The sequence below is a fragment of the Mustela erminea genome, chromosome 16, assembly GCF_009829155.1.
Source record: "Mustela erminea isolate mMusErm1 chromosome 16, mMusErm1.Pri, whole genome shotgun sequence".
In the NCBI taxonomy this organism is placed as follows: domain Eukaryota; kingdom Metazoa; phylum Chordata; class Mammalia; order Carnivora; family Mustelidae; genus Mustela; species Mustela erminea.
In genome coordinates, this window is record NC_045629.1 from 4941118 (window position 1) to 4960121 (window position 19004).

General features: G+C 35.8%; 1 protein-coding gene across 4 annotated transcripts in view; it reads right to left on the reverse strand.

The window, feature by feature from the left end:
* PXDNL (peroxidasin like) overlaps positions 1 to 19004 on the reverse strand; it is a 491033-nt gene that overhangs the window by 18038 nt on the left and 453991 nt on the right. For all 4 annotated transcript variants that reach the window (XM_032315673.1, XM_032315672.1, XM_032315671.1 and 1 more), the window contains 2 exons: positions 12459 to 12573; positions 7990 to 8119 (listed from right to left, as the gene is read on the reverse strand). In XM_032315673.1, the coding sequence (XP_032171564.1) occupies positions 7990 to 8119; positions 12459 to 12573 (245 nt within the window). The remainder of the gene's footprint in view (positions 1 to 7989; positions 8120 to 12458; positions 12574 to 19004) is intronic.

Here is a 19004-nt window from a genome sequence, read left to right on the forward strand (position 1 = left end):
AAGACCTCGAATAGCCAAAGGAATATTGAAAAAGAAAGCCAAAGTTGGTGACATCACAATTCCGGACTTTAAGCTTTCTTACAAAGCTGTCATCATCAAGACAGTATGGTACTGGCACAAAAACAGACACATAGATCAATGGAACAGAAATAGAGAGCCCAGAAATAGACCCTCAACTCTATCAACTAATAGAGTTAACTAATAGAGTCAACTAATAGAGTTAACTAATAGAGTCAACTAATCTTCAATGAAGCAGCAAAGAATGTCCAATGGAAAAAAGACAGTCTGTTCAACAAATGGTATTGGGAAAATTGGACAGCAACATGCAGAAAAATAAAATTGGACCATTTCCTTACACCACACACCAAAATAGACTCAAAATGGATGAAGGACCTCAATGTGAGACAGTAATCCATCAATATCCTTGAGGAGAACACAGGCAGCAACCTCTTTGACCTCAGCCACAGCAACTTCTTCCTGGGCACATCGCCAAAGGCAAGGGAAGCAAGGGTAAAAATGATCTATTGGGATTTCATCAAGATCAAAAGCTTTTGCACAGCAAAGGAAACAGTTAACAAAACCGAAAGACAACTAGCAGAATGGGAGAAGATATTTGCAAATGACATATCAGATAAAGGTCTACTATCCAAAATCTATAAAGAACTTAGCAAACTCAACACCCAACAAACAAATAATCCAATCAAGAAGTGGGCAGAGGACATGAACAGACATTTCTGCAAAGAAGACATCCAGATGGCCAACAGACACATGAAAAAGTGCTCCACATCCCTCAGCATCAAGGAAATACAAATCAAAACCACTATGAGATACCACCTCACACCAGTCAGAATGGCTAAAATTAACAAGTCAGGAAATGATAGATGCTGGTGAGGATGCAGAGAAAGGCAAACCCTCCTACATTGTTGGTGGGAATGCAAGCTGGTGCAACCACTCTGGAAAACAGCATGGAAGTTCCTCAAAAAGTTGAAAATAAAGCTACCCTATGACCCACTAATTGCACTACTGGGTATTTACCCTAAAGATACAAACGTAGTGATCCGAAGGGGCACGTGCACTCAAATATTTATAGCAGCAATGTCGACAATAGCCAAACTATGGATAGAACCTAGATGTCCATCAACAGATAAATGGATAAAGAAGAAGTGGTATATATACACAATGGAATACTATGTAGCCATCAAAGGAAATGAAATCTTGCCATTTGCAATGACGTGGATGGAACTAGAGGGTATTACACTGAGCGAAATAAGTCAATCAGAGAAAGACATCTATTATATGATTTCCCTGATATGAGGAGGTGGAGATGCAATGTGGTATGTTTGGGGGGTAGGAAAAGAATAAATGAAGCAAGATGGGATCAGGAGGGAGACAAACCATAAATGACTCTTAATCTCACAAAACAAACTGAGGGTTGCTGGGGGGAGGAGGGTTGGGAGAGAGGGGTGGGTTTATGGACATTGGGGAGGGTATGTGCTATGGTGAGTGCTGTCAAGTGTGTAAACCTGGCGATTCACAGACCTGTACCCTTGGGGATAAAAATACATTATATGTTTATAAAAAAAAATGGTAAATTAAAAAAAAAAATCTCCTCAGCTAAATTTCCAAAGTCATCACTCACAGGTTCTGTGTTCTACAAAACACTAGACATAATTCACTCAAGTTCTTTGCCACCTATAACATGGATCAGCTTTTCCTTCAATGTCTAATAACATGTTCCTTATTTCCATCTGAAACTTTATCAGAAGTACTTCTAACATCATATCCCCGCCAAAAATCTCTCCAACACAATCTAGACTTTCTCTAATGGGCACCTCAAAGCTCTAAACAGCCTCTATTCATTACCCAGTTCTGATGACTTTTTCACACTATTAGGTTTTTGTTACAGCAACATCCCACTAATTGGTACCAAAATCTGTACTGGTTTGCTAGGGCTGCAATAATAAAGTACCACAGATCAGGTGGCTTAGCAACATTTTGTTTTCTTACAGTTGTAGAAGCTGGAAGTTCAAGATCAAGGTGCTGGCCGAGTTAGATTCTTCTGAGGACTTTCTCCTTGGCTTGTAGATGGCTAACTTCTCACTGTGTCTTCACTTTGTCTTCCATGCTTGAACATCCCTGGCATCTTCCCAGCTGTGTGAGTAATAAATCTTTCTTCGTCCAAACCAATTAGTCCCCTGGATTTTGACATAAAATCTCACCTTGTGCAGGAGGTTCTCCACATCAAAATGGAGTTGCTATAATACATTCAATCACCAATCCCTGACCATTCTACTTCACAGTTATCTCTCCAAAGCTTATCCTTTTTTCCCCCCTAAGATAATTTGTACATCCTAAGCCAACATCTGCTCACTTCTGGAGCATGACATAACACTGCAGTCACTTTTGTATTCCTTTATCAGTTCTCCTATAGAAACCAGATCAAATTATCTAAATTCAAATGCAAAGCATCTTTCCTGTTCCTCAGAGACTTGGAATTCAGGAGAACCCTTTATAGACCTTCTTATTTAGACAGTTTCTGCCCCTCAGACTCATATATCATGTGATTCTTGATTACCTATTCCCCAGCCATACTTGACATCTTTCTGTTCCTTATATAGGTCAAAACTTCCTTTAGTTTTAATCGTTTCACTTTCTGTGGTTGTTATATTTGTAATAACATTATCTGTCCTTTAATTAAAAGAAAGCCTCTGGAGTATCTTTGATTCTTTTCTTTCACTCATCTTCATATACCTGTTCTATAAAGTGGTGAAGCTGGATTTTCTGGAACAGTTCTAATTTATGCTTCCCCCCTCCCCAGCTTAATTATTATTATTGTTATCCCCTTTGAACTCATGAAATAACCTGCTTTGGATTAATGAATTATAGTGGACAATCTATTGCTCTCTTTATCTCTCTTCATGTCTGTTTGTTTGCTTGTTTAAATAATCTGAATTCAGAACAAGAATTTTGTTTAGCTTCATATTTCATCTTTCCAACACCCAGCAAATTTACCAAGTTACAGTGAAATACATGATCTTAACATAAGTATGAGTCACGGATTAGCTATCATTAAATTATTATCAACTGCACCCTTTTACATAGATCTCAGAGGAGAAACCTAGACAACTATGCCCTAACTTTTTTCCCATTATGTTTTGGATTAGTCTACCAATGAGAGGCACTCATGTAAGACTGGAAAGAAAATCAGTATTATTCTCAAGCACAGTTGTTAACAGGTATATAGGCTGAGCTTCAGGCTCCTGCGAAATTCCTGAGACTTGCTGTGGCTTACATATGAACTCCTGTGAACCAAATATCTTCTAGAACCTATTTCTATGACCTCTATTCCCCTCTTCCATTGGTTGTGAAAACCTATGACTTTTTGTATTAAAACCCATCCCACTTGGAATTATAGAGGGGTTTCTGTTATTTTTACTGAAAACTGACTTACACATCTCCTTTCAAATAAAATAAGCTTACATTTTAAATTGAATTTTAGTGTTTCATTTATTGAAAAATTTTAAATTGCAAATTATTTCATATTAAGAAATAATAAAATATCAAAAAAGAAAATTCCCTCTAAAGTCTCATAATATTAATGTGGTATTCCAAATGATGTTAAGTAAGTACATGCAAGTTATTTAGTGATTTCTGTGTATCTCCTCTGTACCATTTATCAATACTCAAAATTAGGCACTTTTTAAAATTGTGTCCTAAGTTCTGAGATCTGATCATGTATGACACATTATCTGAAAAATTACAGAAAAAGGAATTGCCTGTCATGATTATATAACTGTAAATATTTATGTCCATTTAACAAAACAGATAGACTCCATTTTTCACTATATTGCAGCTCTGGAAATTGCATCAAATGTACAGAACATTTTATTTTCTATGAACAAATGATACATTTGCAAGATAAATTCCTAGCTTATGACAATTTAAGTAAATTCCAGCTCTGGCTAATAACATGTTATAATGACAGAGATATAAACACCATAAACCTCAACCATAAAATAATATATAACTGTGTAATAGGCTCCTAAAAAAGAGAAAATATATCCACTATACCAAAGGGCCATGGAAAAAAGCATATACCATATGAAGACTATAATTCAATTTTATTATGATCTTGATATTTATAAAAAAAAATAGTATATGCTTATTTTGTTCATTTCAACTATTAAATTAAATGCAAACTTGTATGTCTTATTTAGCTTGAATAGAACTTGAAATAAATGATTTAAGGCTGATTTGAATGGCCTAGATTTCTCTTTAAAAATCTGATGGTTTGAGCGCCTGGGTGGCTCAGTGGGTTAAGCCACTGTCTTCGGCTCAGGTCATGATCTCAGGATCCTGGGATCAAGTCCCGCATCGGGCTCTCTGCTCAGCAGGGAGCCTGCTTCCCTCTCTCTCTCTCTCTGCCTGCCTCTCCGTCTACTTATGATCTCTCTCTGTCAAATAAATAAATAAAATCTTTAAAAAAAAAAATTTGATGGTTTGAGTCTGAATATATGCCTTATTTTACTCAAAAGGGTACTAGGGATCTAAGAACTTCTCCCAGAGTTTCAACCATTCTTTATAAAGCACTTACTGTGACATCAAACAATTTGAAAACCTCACTAAGAGTTTAATTTTAATTAAAGGTATAAATTCTTATATATTATCTCATTGTTCATTATATACTACCTCTCCCCTGCAACAGACAGACACCCTTCATAGCCATGTAAATTCAGCACTATCACAAATTGAAATAATTAAATGTTCTGAGTGTAGTTATAGCTCTAGCTCTAGTTATATCTACAATGATCAGAATCATATTTAATGAACAAATATAATTTACTATAACCCACTGATTACAAAATACTTTTAAGGGGCGCCTGGGTGGCTCAGTGGGTTAAGCCGCTGCCTTCGGCTCAGGTCATGATCTCAGGGTCCTGGGATCGAGTCCCACATCGGGCTCTCTGCTCAGCAGGGGGCCTGCTTCCCTTCCTCTCTCTCTGTGATCTCTTCCCTTCCTCTCTCCTACTGTGATCTCTCTCTGTCAAATAAATAAATAAAATATTTTAAAAAAATACTTTTAATACCATGGAATTTGCAGACCACCTTCATTACTTTGATTCTATCATGGTTAAAGGACCAACATTAATGAATATCTTTTCTAGACATTCCAAAGCCACCTAATAAATGTAAATAAGCAACAGTGGAAAATGTCAAGACTGGCACTATTTCACAGCCCTGTAGACATAATGCACCTAGGGTTAGAAAGTAAAGGTAGAAACCCATGGTTAATAACTGAAGGTTGGAATCTTGTGTCATAGACAAAGGATGGTCTCAAGAAAAGAATCTCCTACATGACTAGTACCTCTATATCCTGTTTGATCTACTTCTTCATTGTCTTTAATTTTACCATGAGAAATACACATGACTTTATCTGGATGATCATTTTTCATAAAGTAAAGGGTTTAGTTTTGGGGTTTTTTTTATTTATTTATGAATGAGTTGCATTCATGTTGATAAGCAACAGAAAAGCCATGAAGCTGAACACACTGCACATTTAGAAATGTCTTTCTTTAGCTAAGAGGATACATTTCACATTAGCACGGACCATTAAAACTCAGGAAACTGACAAATTAATAACAAATGTTAATTTCACAAATCCTAAGGGCTTATTATATCTGAAAATATGCTTTGTCCTCAGAACATCTGTGTTCATCATCCTGTCCACCTCCGACTGCTTCTTTTTCTATTCACAGATGTAGTGGTAGATGCTCAATTTATGTGTGTTCCATTCTCAATGTTTTATTTTGTTTTTTTCTTTTTTCAATCTACTTTACATGACCTGGCTGGTTTCTGACTTGAGTCAATATTTTCCAATGCTGGTATTATGTCATATTCATTTATTCCTTCAATTTTTATCTGTCAGGACTTTGTCAGGTTTCATTAAGTGTACACACAGTTCTGTGCCCTACTGTACCTCTTCCCATCAGTGTATCTCGTGTGTCCCAGGGAAACCTGACTTCTGTAGGAGTGCTCAGGACCTTGTAACTGCGTCTTCCATCTTTGTCTGGTCCTAACATACATTTTATATTCCTGATAGATTCAGAACTTTTTGAGTTCAAAAAGGAAACCAGGACGCCTGAGTGGCTCAGTCAGTTAAGCATCTGCCTTTGGTTCAGGTCATGATCCCAGGGTCCTGGGATCTAGTCCCACACTGGACTCCTTGCTCACTGGGGAGCCTGCTTCTCCCTCTGCCTGCAGCTCTCCCTGTTTCTCTTCTCTCTCTCTTTCTCTCTCTGGCAAATAAATAGAACAAAATCTTAATAACAAATAAACAAAAACTAACAAACAAATCACTGGTTGTTCTTAAACAAGTACTGTGTGTTAGGCACTGAGGATCCAGCAGTAAAACAGCCCCAGCTATTAAGATATTTATAATCAAATGGAAGAGATAGGACAAATTAACAAGGAAAAACACTTTTACTTGATACATTTAGAGATACATATTACTTCACACTGTTATTGGACACTTGGAGGACCAACTACTACAGTCTTAGGGTATCTGGAATGCTTCTAATTACTATTACAGCATATATCAAAGATGAAATATCACCATCAACATATAGATAAAATTGGACTAAAATGTTACTTATGAATTCTACCTGTATCTGTAAATCCATAAAATAAGTTCAAGAAAAATAATTTGCTATATAGATAAAAGGATTAATATTTAAGGTAACAAGGCCCACCTTCTTCAGCCCAGGTCTTTCTCTTACCAGTATAACTTACCTCTTCTATGACACATGAACTCAAGCAAATAAAATAGAGGTCCCTATATTCAGCAGGGTCCCAAAGTCCTAGATCATCCCAACCATTCCAAGAGGGAGTAACCTTAACCTTCAAGAATAACCTTCTAGAAACAATGCTTCACATCTTTGAGATTCATGTTCAGACTCAGATTGGACAACTGATTGGACAAGTGGTTGTTCTCGTCATAAAGAAGGGTACTGATGGATAGCACACTGATGCAAACCATGGCTGCAGCCAGACCCTAAGGGTGACACATGCAGCAAGCAGGTAATCTTGCATTTCTAAACAAGATAATGTTTACATTCAAAAGCAACAATAATATGTTAAGGAGGTTACTGTTCACATAGTTCCTCTGCCATCCTTACAACATTCCTGAAAGTCCAGAGGATACTTACTCTGGATGGTTAAAGAAATTGCCCAGCTCAGACAACTTGTAAAGGCAGAACTTCCTGGCAGCAGGCCCTGGGTTCTTCTCACACCCCTACAGTACTTTCTGCCTCAAGGCCTCTGATGGTAAGAAGCAAAAAATATGCTTCATGGTGACATTAAAGTTGAGGAAGGAGCCAGCACAGCACTATGCCTTGAAAGAGATCAGAATTCCATTTCTGAATAAAACCATCTAATTGCCATTTCTAATATAAGCCAATGAGTCTCATTGACTCATTCCCAAATTTTAGAAAAAATTGAATAAACCATGAGCCAGAACAAGTGAGAAAATAAGCAAAAGTGCAGAGGAGTGTGGAAATTTCATTTTTAACAATAGCTTTTTCAGAAATGGAAAACCAGACAAAGCAGTAATCCCTCAGAGGCTTGTTTGGATTCCATTTCAAACACAAAAACAAAAAATTATAAGAAAAGTATGTGTTGGCCTGTTACAAATTATCTACATCCACAGAGATAAAAAGAGCACCCAAACACAACTATTCAGAAAGGCCCTGAGCAGGAACTCAGAAACTCACTGAGCAGATAGCTCCATCACTGAGACCCTATGTATTGAAGAAATTGGTATTTGGTAGAAAAGAAATGGGTTTTACCCAAGTGCTCCTTCCCTGAATTCAACTATTATAAGGAAATGGGTATTGTGTTATATATCTACAGAGCCATTGGACAGATTTTTTTTTTAATCTAGTTATTTCAATCTCTACGATAAGAACATGTTGCTTAGGGGGAAAAACAAACCTGTTCTCTGAGAGCTTTGATGGTTTTTTGAGTTTCCACTGCAAAATTGCTGAAATCTTGGGCAAACTCTGCTTTTGGCAGAAATGTCACATGTCTACCATCTTCATCAATGTACAAATGATCTTGCTGCCTGTTTATAATAGAAGAAAAATAATGCTGAAAAATAGAAGTCAGATGGTAAAAAAAAAAGATCAACAAATATTCCTCAGGCATTAGAGTGTACAGGGCATTGTGACTTGCTTTGCGTGACTAGAATTAGAAATTAAAATTAAATGACATATAAGAAGATAATCCAGAGAGTTACATCTGTTCCACATAGTTTACTCAAAATGATAAGGAAGTATTTCTTAGGAAATAAAGGGAATGCCATGTAGTATTACATATCTATTTGACATATTATTTAGATCTCAAATTATGTCTTTTGCTAAAAATTGTTCATTTCACTTCACAGTGAAAGAGCAGTGACAAATTAAATATTATATATGATACAGCACCCAGGTGGGAACGTTCCTTGTTCTATTATAAATTCATGGCAAGAACTAAATTAAGATAAAAATACTAGTCTGACAAAAATCTAATCTTAAAGCAGATGCAAAATAGCACAGTATTGTCAATAATAAAAGGAAATAAAAAGTCTTGGGCTGAATTCAAAATATGATTTCTAGAGCTTAACTGAAGTTCTCAGAAGACAGAGGTAAATAATGAGTTTGGGAAATTGAAATGAAAGTTCCATACATCTATGATTATAATATATTGTTAAAAACATTTTATATAGATTTGATTTAGTTGACATGCTATTCATGTCCAAGTTTTTCCTTTTTTCCCAGATTGTGTTTAAAGTTCTTCCTTGTGAAAAAACCATTGTAACTTTCAAAATTGTTCTGCTTTGTTCTGCTCAATATGTCTTCTACTGTTCAGTAAGAAAATGGCTTGCCAGACACAGTAGATCCTACGAGCTTATAAAATAATTCCTAATCCAAAGACATGTTACAGAGCTTACATCAGAGAGGGAATTTAGGAAAAGGTAGCACTGAAAAAGAAAAGAAGTTACCAATGCCAATTGCTCAGTCACTAGATCAACTCTATGTCCCATGAGACGCTGTGAATTAGAGGCACCATGAATCACCACAAACCAGCTTTTACTATGTTCAAATCAATTCAAGTGTACAAGTATTGATGTGGATGATACTAGTAACCACAGATAATTTTAATAAAGATTATTTAATGCTTTTGTTTTCATGCTGCTCTCTCCTATAAATCATCAGTGTCAAATCAAAGGAGATTTAACTGCAAGGAAGTCTGGATGATTGTATAAAGTTATAACCAAGATTTAAAGTACTGAGTATAGGAATGTAAGGAGTGGCTGATACCGGCAAGACCAGATTATACAATGAGATGGTGTTCACAATTGAACAAGTGTGTGTTGGGTGTTGGTTATGTAACAGGCATTACGCTAAGATACATGTGAGGGTCCTTTTCAGTAAGTAGACTGCTAACATTCTCTCAGAAAAGACTGATTGATGAACAAGCAGGAAATACAACATTTGTATGAGGAAGACAATAAGAAGGTAATGACTCCTGCCTGGGGTGGGGGTGGGAGGGTGCAATGAGTCAGGGAAGCTAAATAAAGCAGACCATAGTTCTTCATTCACTTCAGGGACCATACATTTCTGATTGCTTTGCCCTAGAGGCCACATCACCTCACTCAATGCACCCAGCAGTGCCAAGAGACACTTGAAGCAGCCTTGTCTTTCAGATGAGAATACTGTGACTTAGTTGTTAATATGTCCACATGATATAGTTAGTAAATTGCACAGCTGAATGCAAATCAGGATTTTTAAAAAACAAAATTTAAAAGTCCTTTCTTAACCACTACACAGACATTTTAGTCTGATCATATTTGTGTTTTAGACAGTGTGGAAAAAGAGAAGAGAGACAAGGATACCAGCTAGGGAGATTATTGGGGGTAGCCAGTGGGAAGGAGGGAGAAGAACGGAAGACAAAGATGGACAGGATGGATATTTCTACATTGTAAATTCTTAATAAAAACACGAAACTCAGCATAGAGTTTGTAAGAAAAAAATAATACTTATCAAGTTAAACTGATGTTAACTCATGAATAGTATATTGAAAAATGGATCAATTTTTGACCAAAAGACAGTAAATGCAAGAAAGATGAATGTGCAGAGAAAAGTGAAAGTAAAATCATAGCCTGAGTGATCTGCACACACTGAGTGAGAGGATTTGGCCTTTTTTGGTCTAAACAAGTCTTGAGTACAACAAAACTACCTACAAAGGATTACTGAAGCAGGTATAGTTAGAAGACAAAACAAAGCTGGTATTATCTTTTTATTATCATATCAATAATAAATGGAATTCTGGATTGTGAGGCTCATGTTTGAGTAAAATTTGATGAGGTTGGCAGGAGACTAAAACTGAAATTAACCAGTCTGTAGCTGAGTGACTAACGCTACAGGTAAGCAGAATGTCCATAAGGTCACCACAATCTTAAAGAGTTCAAATAGTACTATACGTTAATTATTACCTCAAAACAAGTGAAATGAATGTTTTTGGAAGGACAGGATATGACTGTAGAGCATCGCAGAAGGCAGGTAGTGGGTATTTTGTCCATGCCACATACCTTTGGATTTGACTGGAAGAGTCAGATCTCTATTAGCATCTTATAAGTAAAAGAGAAATTGCCTATAAATGTGTCACCCAACATCTATTTCCAATTTCACTCTGGTAAAACATTTCACATAGTAGAGTGGATTACAAACCAAATGAAATGGTAAATTAACTAAGGGCCCTGTGACTATTTTCTGCCACTTGAATTACTTAAAAATGGTTCTGACTAGAGCTATGGCTCCTGGCCAAGTCTACCTTACAGGAAGGAGCTCCAGTAACACATGGAACAGATTTAGTTTCCTTAGTCTAGAATTTAAGGCTTTTCTCTCCCTACCTCAATCTTCTTTTATAGAATATTCTTCCAGGATGCTCTTCATCCCTAAGTATCGAACACATCAGGTTGTTTAGACATGTCAAGCCTTACCACTCTCCAAACATACCTAACTTTTCTCTGCCCCCATGATTTTGCTCACTGTTTTTCCAGACTAGAAGCCCTAAATCTTCATCAAAATCTTAGTCTTTTTCTCAACATCTCACCTCTGCATAAGCTAAAAGCCCAAAAGAATTATCTATACCTTGTTCTGAACTACACAACATCCTAATTGGATTTCACATCAGTATTATATGAACACTTCTGTACAGAGAGTTAATATTTACATAGCATTTAAAAGAATGTGTGGCATATAGTGAGCACTATAACAGCATTTGCTATCCTGTCTTTTGTGGAACACCTATAATACTACATCCCACATCACCATTAGGTGCCTTACATATACATATATACATTACTAATATAATAATTGCACAAGGTGGGTATGATTATGTCCACTTTGCAGCTGAGGAAACTGAGACTGAAATTTTACATAACCTGCGTCCATGAAGTAGTGGAAACAGGGTGTGAACCTGTGCCAGAGCCTGAAGCCTTCACCCATCTCCCTTATCATATGACCCACTTTCTCTCCTAGACTATAAATCTTACAAGGCCATGTCTTGTTCACTTCTACATACATCACAAATTCTCAGTTGTGACTGAGAGCAGGAACTCCAAAAATATATTTTGAATTTGACTGAATGATAATGCTTAGGAGCCTGCTGTGAACGCCAAGTTACTAGCATGTGGTAACAAAGTGTTTTCAATAGTATCCCTCCTATGGGGCTGTGAATTACAACATTTTTATTTTTGTTTTGGTAATTTAATTATACAAGCAACTACTGAATATTTACTCAGTGAAAAGAAGCTACTGTATATACCCATGCTCAAGTCATTGTTTCTCTTTTCAGAAACTTCCAAGACAATTGTGTGGAGGAACTTTGTAAAGAAGTAACTACATATGAAGCTTGTATATAAGTGTCACAGGAGAAGTCCTAACAGATTTCAAAGGAGTAAGATTGACATTTCTCAATTTTCTAAGGGTTCAAAAATATCCCATTTTGGTCCCAAATGAAACTTACCTTGCTATACACTATATATGAATTAAAATCAACTTAACTTGATAAATGTTATTACTTTCATTACAAACAATATGCTGAGTTTCCTATTTTTGAAAAGAATTTTTAAAACAGCAATATCCATAATGTGATTTAAGGAATCATAAATAACATTTATTATGTGCAATTTTCTATACTTTATTGAGAACTATTTATTACTGAGCATGCCCTGGACATGATGTTCCAGAGTGAAAAGGAACCCATGTTTATCACATAGCTTATTTGCTCATCATTGTATAATTTATCCTACATGTAAATGAGTCAGCCATGGTTTCTATAAAAACCCTCAAACTGCATATTTGAAATAAATCTATGATAAATAGCCCAAAGAAATTAAATATTTCTGTACATACCTACTGAGTAGATCACTTAAGTCCTTATCTTTCTCATCAGGATAGCTGTACTGAGCAGAACGTTTCTTTCGAGATTCTTGTGTAAATGCTCTGAACTGTCCTCTACTCCTACAGTCTGTGGGGGAAAAGTATCCACATGAGCATTGTGTGAGATTGCCATCATCCTCCTATCTAGAGTATCTCTTTAATTGAGAAGGAAAATGGATAGCTGCTTGGTCAATTCAATTACAGGTTTCTGATTTTGCATATGATTCCATCTCTGTTTTTACCAAAGCAGGTGAAATACCAAGACAATTTACAAAATCTGTGGAGGCTCCACAGGGAAAGCAAGCTGAATCTGAGCAAGGACACTGATCACAGGGTACATTATTTTCACTTAGAGGACTTGACAATGGGAAAGAAACAAAAACGTGGTAGACAGAATGTTTACGGGACAATATGCATATAGTTAACACTATTGTGCTGTACACTTAAAATGGTTTGCATAGTAAACCATGGTGGTGGTGTTTTTCACCACAATAAAAACACATGAGAATGGTCTGAAATTTTTTATATAAATATGAAACAACAATAAAAACAAATGTTCTTTAAATTTCATCTGAAAAAAGTTGGATTGGAAACCAGGTATATTGAGAAGAAGAAACACAATGATGTAGAACCTACCTTTCCAAATAGTAAAACTACTACATATAAAGCTTAAAAAAAAAAAGGGAAGAATTTTTAATGCTGGAGGGAAAAACAGATTGAAATGGAACGTGATAACCATCCCAGAGGTTTTCACTACGCACTTGAATCTAAGAGGTTACACTGGGCAGCATAAATTAGAGGAAAACAAGGGATTATTCTATAGCATTTTGTATTGGGCAATAGCAACTTATTTCTCAAGAAGGGGAAGTAATGACAACTTACACAATCACCTTAGCATATGTAAGTTAAAATCAAGAGGAATATGTTCCATGATAAAATGTTAAGCGAAGCTGAGGATAAAATTTAAGTTGATATTTTCAATAACAAAATAAGCTACAAATGCTATAAAATTAGACACAAAAGAAAAATAAAACTTTGTTATTCTATATGAGCTTACCAATATTAAAACAAATAGAAAATAAATGACATGTTAAAATGGTAACAGTGATGTGTCTAACATTGTTATAGTTATTTCTTTTTTCTTACTCTACCTCTATCCTTTGTTTTGTCCCGGTTTTCAATAAGAAATAGTCATGATTTAAACAATTTAAAACAGTAAATGTAAGTAAGCAGAAAGAAATGGGTTATTCCGAAGTCTGATTCACTTCAGTAGGCTGAGGCCCGGGACAGGTGGGAAACTTTGGACAATCAAGGAGGAACATGAAAGTAAAGAATTCTTCCCAGGGACAGAGAAGTCCTCAGGAAGGGAGGTAAAACTGGGGCAATGACGAACTACCTCATTGGGCAAGATCTGCCCATGAACTCATGGGAAATACACGCTGCTGAAAATGTTGCAGTTGTAACTTCTGAAAATGTATTTTTGAGACATTATAGATAAAGTTATGTAGTATACTAACAGACCTATACATGCCTACTTTTACACAATTACTTATCAATAATCAATAATCCATAAGTATTTGCAGATCTGGGTGAGAAAAAATAGAAATGAAAACAAAAAGAAAAAAACTAACACATATGGGTTTCACTCCTGTAATAAAACTTAATTTTTAATTATTTTTTAAATTATTTTAATTTTTCTATTTCTGAAGAGTATATAATTTGTGTCAATAAATATATGGAACTTCCTAAACTAAGTTATTAGACTAAGCAGTGTAGGGAAAATAAAAAATGAGTAAGGCATGGTTCTTGGTTTTAAAGAGTTTGTAAGTGGAAAAATACAGCATTTCCAGTTAAGCCAGATATTATACCTTTTAATCCTCATATAAAAAGGAAAGAATATAGAGAAAGGGGGCTGCAGGTCAACTCACATTATCTATTGTCTTTATTCTTTTAGGAAGATAGAACTTTAGAATTTATTTTAAAGTGCCAATAGAATATGCAAGGTCATATACATAAATCCCAAAAGCAAAGAGTTAGTTGTATTTGTAATGTAACAGGTATATATTGATGCACATATGGGAGCAGAAACACAGAGAATCACTCCCCCACACCCTAGTTCCACCAGAGAATGAACACTGAGAGTGAGGTGAACAACTCACTAGAGTTGCAATGACCAGGCATCTCTTTTAATGTGACAGGTTTTTTTATTCCTGACATCTTTTTTTTTTTTAATTCAACTTGGTATTTATCCCTAGTTATTGCTGAAGAGGTAAAGCATATTTGATTACTGAATGTTTGGCTCTTAAGCAAACAACATCTGAATTGAAACAGTATGTTAATTTGATAGATGCTTTGGTTTTATACCTATGCATATATATCTTTTATAAATATGTATTTACACTTGTTCAAACTCTGTTCTTAGGCCTAACATCAATTATTAATTTGAAACTTTATAATACCATGTGATGGGTATTATTATCCCTAGTGTTACCTTGAGGAAACTAAAAGAGGTTACATTACCTTCTCCAAGGTACTACAGCTTTTTATGGAAGAGCCAGGATTTGAATCCAGATATATTGTCTCAAAAGCCCAACCTCTTAACTGCTACACTACAGCAAGGAATGAGAAAAATAGAAATAATAAGATCAAAACTCCTGAATATGGGGTTTGTGCAACTTTGGAATAATGGTACCAGTATTTGTTAACTGGATGAATGAATGAGTGGAAGGATGGATGGATGGATGGATGGATGGATGGATGGATGGATCTAGAGTGGAAGATAAAAGGAGATTACTTGAATTCATATTGGCTCAAAAATACTGTCAAATTTCTGGTCTATATATGACTTAGTGGAGGCACGTTAATACAGCAGATACTACTTCAAGATGCCATTGAAAAAATAAAATTAAATTTAAAAAAAATTGTTCCCTGGGGTGGGGGAAAGAAAAAAGAAGACACCATTAAGAGATGTGGATGTAGATAAAGCTAATATGGCTCATTTTCAAGAAGTATAATGCAATGTGTGTATGCATGAATACATATAACTTCCCATTCAGCCAGTACAGCCTAAATTGGCCCCCCAACCCATCCCTCAGCCTTTGTACTATGAATGAAGCCCTAGATCTTTACTGTGTCAAACGAAATCCTTCCCTGTGCACACATTCTTCTGTCTTCAGCCTCATTTCTCTCTAATGCACCACTCATGGCTAATCATCCAGCTCCAACTTCATTCGGTCTCTCTCACCTGAGTAATAAACACCACAGGTGTCATGTCACCATCTCTAAGAAGCCTTTCTTCAACTGCGGACCAGGTCAGAAGGAAATTCATTACATTCTCTCAGCACTCTGTACCTCTGTCTACTATTCTTCACTGGCTAAGGAGAGAGCAGCGAGGAGGGCTCTGTCTTACCTACCAGTTGATCCCCATCCCATAGTATAGCACCTGCACATGATCCACACAAATAAATATTTTAATGAACGAGTGAATGAAATCAAACAGGCCAAATCATTATTTTAAAATATCCAGTTCTTTGTTATTTTCTGTGTTTAAGAGTGTGATTGCAGGGTTCAATCTAGGTTATACCATGCTTTCCACATTTGAAATATATTACTTTGGATAAACTACTTAAACTTATTGACTCCACTTTCTCATCTCTTCATGAGGATGATAACACAATTTATCTCATGGAGTTGGTGAGAGAATTAAATGAGTTAAGGGAAGTAAAACATTCTGAAAGAATGTCATATACAGATTAAGCTTCAACATCGCTTTTATTTCTGGAAAAAACTTTAGAGAATAAGATGACTGACTTATTTAGTTCATAAGCAACTTTCGCATAATGTCAAAGTTATAAATGCTTTTGTTCATAGAACTAACGTTCAAAAAATATTGTTGAATGAATTAAAATTTAAGGTAATGTGTTTGTAGACAGTTTTTCAAGGCAATTCCAAATGAGCTTAAAAAACATTTCCCTGAAAATAATTGGTATAAACACTTCAGGATTTTTTTACATTTACATTTCTTTATAGTGAAAAATAGCACAGAACAATTTGCAGAACTTGCATAAAAGCAACAACTTGCTATTTAAAGGTATTGTCAAATTAAACTAGTAGAAACGTGATGTCAGTCTGTTTGGCAGTGAGTACTGAAAAAAAGAAAGCTTATTTCAATGGGTATGTAGATTGCAGTCATGTCCCGTGACTCATATCTAAACATAGACCCCATCTGGTCTGGCCTAGAGATGGACACATGGTAAGGAAACATGTCAGGACACGAAATCCTGGACATTAATGATTAATTTAATGAAATCAAAAGATTCTAAAGACAACAAGCTGCTTTAGTCATGGGTCTGGACATTCTGATTTGTTGGAGTGACTGACATTCCTTGAGTATTAAACGTGAGTAAACAAGTTCAAGTTGGGGAGTTGAAGGTACAGTAGCTCAGGCAAACATACATGTTTGCATAAATTGATCAAAACACTACAACTGTGGAATATCAGAGTCCTGATGCTGCATTCCACATACCAAAAATATATCAATGATGATAGGCTTGGGGGGCCTGGGTGGCTCAGTGGGTTAAGCCGCTGCCTTCGGCTCAGGTCATGATCTCAGGGTCCTGGGATCAAGTCCCGCATCGGGCTCTCTGCTCAGCAGGGAGCCTGCTTCCTCCTCTCTCTCTGCCTGCCTCTCTGCCTGCTTGTGATCTCTGTCTGTCAAATAAATTTTTTAAAAAATGCTGATAGGCTTAAAAATTGACAAAAATGTATAACACTTTGTTTTTAAGTTATGGTCAACCCTTGTTTCTCAACATTTTAGCACTTCTCATTTGCTGGCAAGAAGAGAAAAGGGGAAGAAGTACAAATAACAATTTAATGAAACATAAAAATGTTTTATGTTTCATTGAAAAATGTTTTATGTTTGGGGGAGACTCTAAGATCAGCTTTATTCAATGCTGTTGTCTTATGTTGTTATTTGTGTAACAATCAAATATAATTCTTAATTCCTAGTTCCTATGGAGGAACTAACATTCTCTATCTTTAGATAGTGTTTCATCTGAATTAGTGAGCAATTCTGAACTGTGCCCACAGTTGTTTTGAAGGGAGGGATGACAGCAGGAAACCACTCATATTTCTTCATACTCTTACCTGCATTCCAATTTCTTTCTACTGTGCAATTGCATTATCTATTGCAGTGCAATAACTTACTGCAAACATGGTGGCTTGAAACAACACAAATACATTTTTATGGTCTGAGCTGTGCTTCCCCTCAATTCATATGTTGAAGTCCTAACCCCCAGAACCTCAGAATGCAACCTTATTTGGAAAAAGGGTCATTGCAAATGTATCTAGTTAAGAAGAGCTCACACTGGTATAGGGTGGGCCCTAATCCAATGTGACTGCTGTCCTCATAAAAAGGAGAAGCTTAAACACAGATACACACAAAGCTAGAAAACCATGTGATAATGAAGGTTGAAAGGGGTAACACAGGAGAAGCCAAGGCAAGCGAATGATACCAGCAACCGCCAGAAGCTCAGGGTGAGTCAAGGAACAGATTCTCATTCATAGACCTCAAGGAGAACCAACCCCGCAATACCAACAATCCTTCTGTCTTCCAGAATGGTGGGACAATAAATTTTTATTGTTCAAGCAATAAATGTTTATTGTTCAAGTGTAGCCTGGAATAGTTTGTCATGGCAGCCCTAGCAAACTAAAATTTTAATTAAAAATATTACATCAAATATTAATTTATTATTAAAATATATGAAAGTAAGTATATATTAAAGTACTATAATATAAATATTAATATTTAACAAAACATCCCACTTAATTTTCATTACCTCCCTGACAAAATACTTGTTAAAATGATTTAAAAATGTCAAAATAGGTGTGCCTGGGTGGCCAGTTGGTTAAGCGAGTGCATTGGGCTCAAGTATGATCTCAGGAGTTGCTGGTATCAAGCTCGAGCTCCTCGAGCTCCCTGCACAGCAGAGAGTCTGCTTCTCTCTCTCTCTCTCTCCCTCTGCCCTCCCCCTGTTCATGCTCTCCCTCTCTCTCAAATAAATAAAATCTTTAAAAAATGTCTAAGTAACAATTTTATTTTAAATCTAATCATTTAGTTTTAGACTAGTTGAATGGAGAATGTTGTATGTCAATTTTCCTTGTAAGAATTTCAGTTTTCCTTGCGACATGACATATAGTCAACTTTTCAGAATTTTCTAAGGATATTTTAAAATAAAGTTAATTCTAGTTTATAGGGCACAGAGTTGGATACATCTCTTATAAAGTGATCTCATTAATAATATTCAAATATACTTCCATTAAAGTGTGCTAAATAGATGTTGTTATTTGATGCATGAGAGTTTCTAAAATGACACATACAGATTGTGAAATGAAAGTAGACCCATGTCCATTAATTCTTTTCTTTCTTAAATTCAACTTTTAAAAATATTGTTTTTGCCACTCATGTTTCTGTCTCTTTGTGTGCCCAGCTTACTTTTACCTATTGTTCTATATTTGATC